A 9,855-nucleotide genomic window follows, 5' to 3' on the forward strand; every position below is an offset into this window, starting at 1 on the left:
AAGAAGAAGATGAGGAGAGAGAGAGGTGGCATCCTGATGTCATCACTTTCTATCCACCAGGTATGTGTCTGTCTGTGTGTGTCTGTCTCTCTCTCTTCTGTCTCTCTGTGACCCCTCTGTATCTCTATCGCTGTGTGTCTCTGTCTCTCTGTGTCTGTCACTGCGTGTCTCTGTCTCTCTCTGTGTGTCTGTCTGTCTGTCTGTGACTGTCGTCTCTCTCTCTCTGTCGCTCTGTGTATCTCTATCGCTGTGTGTCTCTGTCTCTCTGTGTGACTCTGTCGCTGCGTGTCTCTGTCTCTCTCTGTGTGTCTGTCTCTCTGTGTGTCTCTATCGCTGGGTGTCTTTGTCTCTCTATGTGTGTCTGTCTCTCTGTGAGTCTCTGTTGCTGTGTGTCTCTGTCTCTCTGTGTGTCTGTCTCTCTTTCTCTCCGTGTCTCTGTGTGTCTGTTCTCCTAGGAAGCAGGTAAATGCCTCTTCAGGACATCCTTGGCGTTGCTGGGGAGACTCTCAGGAAAGTTCACGTCAAACTCCACCACCAGGTCACCTCTCTGCTCGGGGTTCTTGGGTAAGGGGAGGCCCTGTCCTGCTACAGTCTGTCTCATGCCTGGTTTTATCACATCCGTGATCTTCATGTTACACGTCTTCCCATCTATCGTAGACACCGTCACCGAGCAACCACACAACGACTAGAAGAGGTAAAGGAGAGGGCACATAGTTAATGACATGTTGGCAGAGTGGACAACACACAGACAGAGACTCAGACACACACACACACACACACACTCAACACACACACACACACACACACACACACACACACACACACACACACACACACACACATACACACACACACACACACACACACACACACACACACACAAACCACAAGATACTGTAACTAGATATTATAGCTATTATTGGTCTGTTATAGCCTCCAGATTTGTGGTTAGATTTCCTTGACAGATTGAACATGTGCTCTTCTGGTTTGGTGCTTTGCTAAAATAGGACTTTTTCTTCAAGCAGAAACTATGCTCCATTACTGATAAACAAGGCTGCGATTTAACATCAAGCTATTTTCATTACATGAATAACAAGAGAAGAGGAGAGAGAGAGAGAGAGAGAGAGAGAGAGAGAGAGGGGGAGAGGAGACAGAGAGAGGAGGAGAGAGAGAGGAGAGGAGACAGAGAGAGGAGGAGAGAGAGAGACAGAGAGAGAGAGAGAAAGAGAGAAGAAGACGAGAGAGAGGAGGAAAGAGGAGGAAAGAGAGAGGAGACAAGGAGACTGAGAGAGAGAGAATCTATACACAAAACCCCATAATGACAAAGCAAAGACGGATGTTTCGAAATTTTAGCAAATTTATAAAACAATAAAAATATCACATTTACATAACTATTCAGACCCTTTACTTAGTACTTTGTTGAAGCACCTTTGGCAGCGATTACAGCCTCATGTCTTCTTCGTGTGACAATACAAGTCAGTCGAGTTTGACTGTGTGCTTAGAGTTGTTGTCATGTTGGAAGGTGAACCTTCGCCACAGTCTGAGGTCCTGAGCCCTCTGGAGCAGGTTTTCTTTAAGGATCTTTCCCTCGATCCTGACTAGTCTCCCAGTTCCTGCCACTGAATTACATCCCCAGAGCATGATGCTGCCACTACCATGCTTCACCATAGGGATGGTGCCAGGTTTCTTCCAGACATGACGCTTGGTATTCAGGCCAAAGAGTTCAAACTTTTTTTTTCATCAGATCAGATAATCTTGTTTCTCACAGCCTGAGAGTCCTTTAGGTGCCTTTTGGAAAACTCCAAGCAGGTTGTCATGTGCCGTTTACTGAGGAGAGGCTTCCATCTGGCCACTCTACCATAAAGGCCTGATTGGTGGAGTGCTGCAGAGATGGTTGTCCTTCTGGAAGGTTCTCTCATCTCCACAGAGGAACTCTGGAGCACCTGTCAGAGTGACCATCAGGTTCTTGGTCACCTCCCTGACCAAGGCCCTTCTCCCCTAATTGCTCAGTTTGTCCGGGTGGCAAGCTCTAGGAAGAGTCTTGGTGGTTCCAAACTTCTTCCATTTAAGAATGATGGAGGCCACTGTGTTCTTGGGGACCTTCAATGCTGCAGAAATGTTTTGGTGCCCTTCACCAGATCTGTGCCTCGACACAATCCTTTCTTTAACAAAAAATGTATGTAACCTTTATTTAACTAGGCAAGTCAGTTAAGAAGAAATTCTTATTTGCAAATGTTTTATATTTTGCATTTAACCGTTATATATATATATATATATTTTCACCTTCATATACATTGTAGAATAATAGTGAAGACAGCAAAACTATGAAATAACACATTTTTTGGTTACATCATGTAGTAACCAAAAACTGTTAAACAAATCTACTATATTTTATACTCACAATTCTTCCAATTAGCCACCCTTTGCCTTGATGACAGCTTTGCACACTCTTGGCATTCTCTCAACCAGCTTCACATATAATTATTTTCTTGAAGGAGTTCCCACATACGCTGAGCACTACATGATTCAATATGTGCTATTTCATAGTTTTGATGACTTCACTATTATTCTACAATGTAGAAAATAGTAAAACAAATAAAGAATAACTCTGGAATGAGTAGGTGTGTCCAAACTTTTGACTGGTACTGTAAATACAGTTGTACAGCATCGAAACCAGCCAAATCAATATGTTATTCCACATTGAACCACTTTCTATTGGCAGTGTTTCCCCTTACTATTACTTTGAATAGGCGACCCACCACGATCCGCCAAGCAAAAACACATCTCACCTGTCGTAGACTGACTTTCACCGGGTACACAATGTTCGACCCCTCCCTTCTGAAGTGCATGTGGGGCTTGTCCTTGATGACGAACACGATATCAGCAGGGATGGTATTGGGCGACTCGTCTCCTTCTCTGGGGAACGTGATCTTGGTCCCCTCCTTCCACCCTCTCTTAATCTCTATGGTGAGAATCTTATCCTCCGTCCTCATGGTCCGTCCGTCAGGGTTCATCCTCTTCCTGCTGATCTTCATCCTCTTGGTGCAACCATGAAACACCTCCTCCAGCGATACCCGCAGCTCGTGATGGACGGCAGGGTCTTGCTTCCTCCTCTGCTGCCCGCCCAGCCCCACGTGGCGGTCCCGAGGGAACCCATTGAGGTTAAACGAGGTGAAGGAGCCGAACGGGTCGTTGCCGTCCACGTCCATGTCCTCGTCGTCTCCACCCGGACCGCGCCCGTTAGCCTTGCGTCCGAAGAACATCTCAAAAGGGTTGGCACCGCCGAAGAAGGTGGCGAAGGTGGCATGGGGGTCTCCGTGGAATGTGTAGGAGGTGAAGTTGCTGCCCTGGTCATCTGGACCACTACTGGGACCTCCTTTGAGACCTGACAGGAAATGACACTGGAGTCAACAACCATTCAGATAATGCATTGCATTTAACATATTATGAACTGAGACCTGAGTGACAGCAGCTGGGAAACAATGACATAATTTGGATAATGCTGATAACCTACGTATAGATAGCTAATGATGATAACCTTTGTGTTGTTAGATCATGCAGATAACCTACATGTATTGATAGATAATGCTGATATGCATTGATAGATAACACAGATAATTAATGTATTGATAGATAATGCTGATATGCATTGATAGATAATGCTTCTAATTTATGTATCGATGGATAATGCTGATGACTTGTGTATCAATATATAATGCTAATATGTATAAATTCATAATGATAACCTGTGTATTGATAGACAATGCCGATAACAATAGATAATGCTAATATGTATGGATAGAGCATGATGATAACCTATGCATTTATAGATAATACAGATAACAATAGATAATGCTATCTAAGTATTGATAGATAATTTTTGTATGTACTCACACATAATGCTGCTATGTATTGATAGGCTCTTTTGAGACCTGAGTGACACTGGAGTCAGGAACCATTCAGATAATGCTAATAATTTGCTGCACTATAGGCTACTAGACCTGGGTCACGAACATAAATAGGCTACATCAACAACTTTGACACCAACGCTTCACTTGAGTTTGCCTGGCTGCCTACAATGGGACCAATGGTATAGTCCTAGTCAATGGGACCAATGGTATGGTCCTAGTCAATGGGACCAATAGTATAGTCCTAGTCAATGGGACCAATGGTCTAGTCCTAGTCAATGGGACCAATAGTATAGTCCTAGTCAATGGGACCAATGGTATAGTCCTAGTCAATGGGACCAATAGTATAGTCCTAGTCAATGGGACCAATGGTATGGTCCTAGTCAATGGGACCAATGGTATAGTCCTAGTCAATGGGACCAATGGTATAGTCCTAGTCAATGGGACCAATGGTATAGTCCTAGTCAATGGGACCAATCGAATAGTCCTAGTCAATGGGACCAATGGTATGGTCCTAGTCAATGGGACCAATGGTATAGTCCTAGTCAATGGGACCAATGGTATGGTCCTAGTCAATGGGACCAATCGAATAGTCCTAGTCAATGGGACCAATGGTATAGTCCTAGTCAATGGGACCAATCGAATAGTCCTAGTCAATGGGACCAATGGTATGGTCCTAGTCAATGGGACCAATCGAATAGTCCTAGTCAATGGGACCAATGGTATAGTCCTAGTCAATGGGACCAATAGTATGGTCCTAGTTAATGGGACCAATGGTATAGTCCTAGTCAATGGGACCAATGGTATAGTCCTAGTCAATGGGACCAATGGTATGGTCCTAGTCAATGGGACCAGTGGTATAGTCCTAGTTAATGGGACCAATAGTATAGTCCTAGTCAATGGGACCAATGGTATAGTCCTCGTCAATGGGACCAATGGTATAGTCCTAGTCAATGGGACCAATGGTATAGTCCTAGTCAATGGGACCAGTGGTATAGTCCTAGTCAATGGGACCAATGGTATAGTCCTAGTCAATGGGACCAGTGGTATAGTCCTAGTCAATGGGACCAATGGTATAGTTCTAGTCAATGGGACCAATGGTATGGTCCTAGTCAATGGGACCAATAGTATAGTCCTAATCAACTGGACCAATGGTATAGTCCTAGTCAATGGGATCAATGGTATGGTCCTAGTCAATGGGACCAATGGTATAGTCCTAGTCAATGGGACCAATGGAATAGTCCTAGTCAATGGGACCAATGGTATAGTCCTACTCAATGGGACCAATGGTATAGTCCTCGTCAATGGGACCAATTGTATAGTCCTAGTCAATGGGACCAGTGGTATAGTCCTAGTTAATGGGACCAATGGTATAGTCCTAGTCAATGGGACCAATGGTATAGTCCTAGTTAATGGGACCAGTGGTATAGTCCTAGTTAATGGGACCAATGGTATAGTCCTAGTCAATGGGACCAATGGTATAGTCCTAGTCAATGGGACCAGTGGTATAGTCCTAGTCAATGGGACCAATGGTATAGTCTTAGTTAATGGGACCAATGGTATGGTCCTAGTCAATGGGACCAATCGAATAGTCCTAGTCAATGGGACCAATGGTATAGTCCTAGTCAATGGGACCAATCGAATAGTCCTAGTCAATGGGACCAATGGTATAGTCCTAGTCAATGGGACCAATAGTATAGTCCTAGTCAATGGGACCAATGGTATAGTCCTAGTCAATGGGACCAATGGTATAGTCCTAGTCAATGGAACCAATGGTATAGTCCTAGTCAATGGGATCAATCGAATAGTCCTAGTCAATGGGACCAATGGTATAGTCCTAGTCAATGGGACCAATGGTATAGTCCTAGGCAATGGGACCAATAGTATAGACCTAGTCAATGTGACCAATGGTATAGTCCTAGTCAATGGGACCAATCGAATAGTCCTAGTCAATGGGACCAATGGTATAGCCCTAGTCAATGGGACCAATGGTATAGTCCTAGTCAATGGGACCAATGGAATAGTCCTAGTCAATGGGACCAACAGTATAGTCCTAGTCAATGGGACCAATGGTATAGTCTTAGTTAATGGGACCAATGGTATGGTCCTAGTCAATGGGACCAATCGAATAGTCCTAGTCAATGGGACCAATGACCAATGGTAGAGTCCTAGTCAATGGGACCAATGGTATGGTCCTAGTCAATGGCACCAATGGTATAGTCCTAGTCAATGGGACCAATGGTATAGTCCTAGTCAATGGGACCAATGGTATAGTCCTAGTCAATGGGACCAATGGTATAGTCCTAGTCAATGGGACCAATGGTATAGTCCTAGTCAATGGGACCAATAGTATAGTCCTAGTCAATGGGACCAATGGTATAGTCCTAGTCAATGGGACCAATGGTATAGTCTTAGTTAATGGAACCAATGGTATAGTTTGCCATGGACCAAGTATTTGATCCAGGTCATAGTCAATGGGATCCAAGGTATATACTGTACATAGTATTTGACCAATGGTATGTACTGTCAATGGGACCAATCAGGAATATACTGTAATAGTATTTGATCCAATGTACTGTACATAGTATGGGACCAATATGTACTGTACATAGTCAATGGGACCAATGGTATAGTCCTAGTCAATTTGACCAGGTATGAATAGTACCTAGTATTTGACTAATGGTATGTAGTCAATGGGACATAGTATTTGTCCTAGGTATGTACTGTATAGTCATAGTATTTGATCCAATGGTATGGTCCTAGTCAATATTTGATCCAATGGTATAGTCCTAGTCAATGGGACCATAGTATTTGATCCAGTCAATGGGACCAATAGTATTTGATCAATGGGACCAATGTATGTACATAGTATTTGACCAGGTATGTACTGTACATAGTATTTTATCCAGGTATGTACAATGGAATAGTCTTAGTCAATGGGACCAATGATATGTCCTAGTCAATGGGACCAATGGTATAGTACATAGTCAATGGGACCAATGGTATAGTCCTAGTCAATGGTACCAATAGTATTTGATCCAGTCAATGGACCAATGGTATAGTCTTTGATTCAATGGGACCAATGTATAGTCCTAGTCTTTGATCCAATGGTATGTCCTAGTCAATGGGACCAATGGTACTGTACTAGTATTTGACCAATGGTATATCTTACATAGTATGGGACCAAGGTATGTACTGTACATAGTATTTGATCCAGGTATGTACTGTACAATGGTATTTGACCAGGTATACACTGTACATAGTATTTGATCCAGGTATGTACTGTACACCAAGTATTTGATCAAGGACCAATGGTATAGTCCTAGTCAATGGGACCAATGGTATATACTGTACATAGTCAATTTGATCAAGGTATGTACTGTACATAGTCATTGGGATCCAATGGTATGTACTGTACAATATTTGACCAGGTATGTACTTGTTAATATTTGGAATCCAGGTATGCCATGTACATAGTATTTGATCCAGGTCTATATACTGTACATAGTATTTGATCCAGGTATGTACTGTACATAGTCTTTGATCCAGGTATATACTGTACATAGTATTTGATCCAGGTATGTACTGTACATAGTATTTGATCAGGTATGTACTGTACATAGTATTTGATCCAGGTATGTACTGTACATAGTATTTGATCCAGGTATGTACTGTACATAGTATTTTATCCAGGTATGTACTGTACATAGTCTTTGATCCAGGTATATACTGTACATAGTCTTTGATCCAGGTATGTACTGTACATAGTATTTGATCCAGGTATATACTGTACATAGTATTTGATCCAGGTATGTACTGTACATAGTATTTGATCCAGGTATGTACTGTACATAGTATTTGATCCAGGTATACACTGTACATAGTATTTGATCCAGGTATGTACTGTACATAGTATTTGATCCAGGTATGTACTGTACATAGTATTTGATCCAGGTATATACTGTACATAGTATTTGATCCAGGTATGTACTGTACATAGTATTTGATCCAGGTATGTACTGTACATAGTATTTGATCCAGGTATGTACTGTACATAGTATTTGATCCAGGTATGTACTGTACATAGTATTTGATCCAGGTATATACTGTACATAGTATTTGATCCAGGTATATACTCTACATAGTATTTGATCCAGGTATGTACTGTACATAGTATTTGATCCAGGTATGTACTGTACATAGTATTTGATTCAGGTATGTACTGTACATAGTATTTGATCCAGGTATGTACTGTACATAGTATTTGATCCAGGTATGTACTGTACATAGGCAATACACAGAAGAATACATTTATAAGCACACGGCATTATAGCTGAACGTCTCCAGGTCAGTGGATCCCTCCTTCCATGGCAAATCCGCTGTTTTCCCATCGGCTATTGAAATGGTTTTAATGCCTTGGTCTGCAAAACAGCTCTATACTGACATGTTCAACTGTAATTGACAGTAATAATAATACAATCTGACAATATATTTGGAAATAATTACTGTTATATATTTCTGACCAACCAAGAGCAATGTCTGCATATTATGGGCAGACTGATACGCTACCCCGACAAGAAGTGAAATAGCAGCATATTGGTTTATTATAATAAATGTTACGAATAAATTAAATGAGAGTGAAATGCTGTTGCCTTCTCTAACCAGTGTGGTTAAAATGTCGGTCTGTATTGGATAATGGCCAATAATATTCCACGCACCTTTTGATGTGTGCGCTCAATGACGGGGTGGGTGAAATGACAACCAGAAGAAGACAATAATGAAATGTGGGATGTCATATTATCCTACCTTCCTCTCCATACTGATCATATATCTCCCTTTTCTTCGGATCACTGAGGACTTCATATGCCTCGGCGATCTCCTTAAATTTCTCCTCGGCGTTGGCCGCCTTGTTTTTGTCCGGGTGCCATTTCAGAGCCTGTTTTCTGTACGCCTTTTTGATATCCTCGTCGGCCGCTCCTTTCACTATCCCCAGGATTTTATAATAATCTTTCCCCATATTTTCCCCGAAGCGGCCCTGCGCTGGAGAGAAGAGAACCCGCTGGTGTTTGACGGACGCTGCCTGTCAGTCAATCCGCTATGAAAATATATCCAGGGGACAGAGACCCCTCTGATATGGCGGCAAGTGGAAAACTTAACCGCTGCTCTCTCTGCAACTCTCAACAATAATGTCAGTGCCAGCCAGACACTGACACACAGTCAGGCAGTTGAACAGTGAACAGCTACAGATAGATTAAGTAGCCCAGCTACGTTTAGAGTGATTACTCAGAGCTGTGGACCCCGTGATATTTATCCACATCCCGATATAGACACACTTTAAACAGCCGTGGCTCCCTCCTCTTGCGCCCGACCCCACCGGTATGCTTTCTCTGCTCGCTGGAATCCAGGGGCTCTTTCTAGAACTTAAACGCTGCTGTAGCACGCCATTTCACAGATTCGACTCTTTTTTTTGGATTCATCTGTTGAGGTGCAAAGATTCCGTTTTTTTATGCCTATATTTCTGTTTAAACACCCACCTATATGGATTTGAAAAGAACATTGTAACAGGCTTAGCAGGTTATTATAAGCCTTATAATGACGGGCTGTGGTTTGGTTAGAGGAGGACAAGACAGGGAGTCGATTGAATTTAAATGGAGAAATAGTCTGTTTGGTGTCTTTCCATTCAAGTCATCAGCTATGGTGTTAAGAGGATCCAAATCCAGAGCACTGGCCTCACGTCAAATCAAATGTATTTATCAAGCCCTTCTGACATCAGCTGATATATCAAAGTGCTGTACAGAAACCCAGCCTTAACCTCCAAACAGCAAGCAATGCAGGTGTAGAAGCATGTTAGAAGCCTGTCCAAGCTTATAACCTCTGACCTGTACCTAATGAGACAGACACTAACCTCTGACCCAATGGCCTACTTCCAGGCTTATAGACCTCTGAC

General features: G+C 42.5%; 1 protein-coding gene across 1 annotated transcript; it reads right to left on the reverse strand.

The window, feature by feature from the left end:
* Positions 1–217: 217 nt before the first annotated feature.
* On the reverse strand, positions 218–9,248 carry LOC135508848 (dnaJ homolog subfamily B member 4-like). The gene is made up of 3 exons (XM_064929057.1): positions 8,715–9,248; positions 2,790–3,385; positions 218–685 (listed from the first exon to the last, which is right to left on the reverse strand). The coding sequence occupies exons 1-3, from the start codon at positions 8,923–8,925 to the stop codon at positions 452–454; spliced, it is 1,041 nt and encodes a 346-aa protein (XP_064785129.1). The 5' UTR covers positions 8,926–9,248; the 3' UTR covers positions 218–451.
* Between the last annotated feature and the right edge of the window lie 607 nt (positions 9,249–9,855).

This window comes from Oncorhynchus masou, chromosome 3 (assembly GCF_036934945.1).
Source record: "Oncorhynchus masou masou isolate Uvic2021 chromosome 3, UVic_Omas_1.1, whole genome shotgun sequence".
Taxonomy (NCBI): Eukaryota; Metazoa; Chordata; class Actinopteri; order Salmoniformes; family Salmonidae; genus Oncorhynchus; species Oncorhynchus masou.

Coding starts and splice junctions, on each gene's coding strand:
- LOC135508848 (XM_064929057.1), bottom strand. CDS start 8,925: ATGGGGAAAGATTATTATAAAATCCTGGGGATAGTGAAAGGAGCGGCC. Junction 3,386..8,714: donor TGATCAGTATGGAGAGGAAG/GTAGGATAATAT, acceptor ATTTCCTGTCAG/GTCTCAAAGGAGGTCCCAGT. Junction 686..2,789: donor TGAAAGTCAGTCTACGACAG/GTGAGATGTGTT, acceptor TACCTCTTCTAG/TCGTTGTGTGGTTGCTCGGT.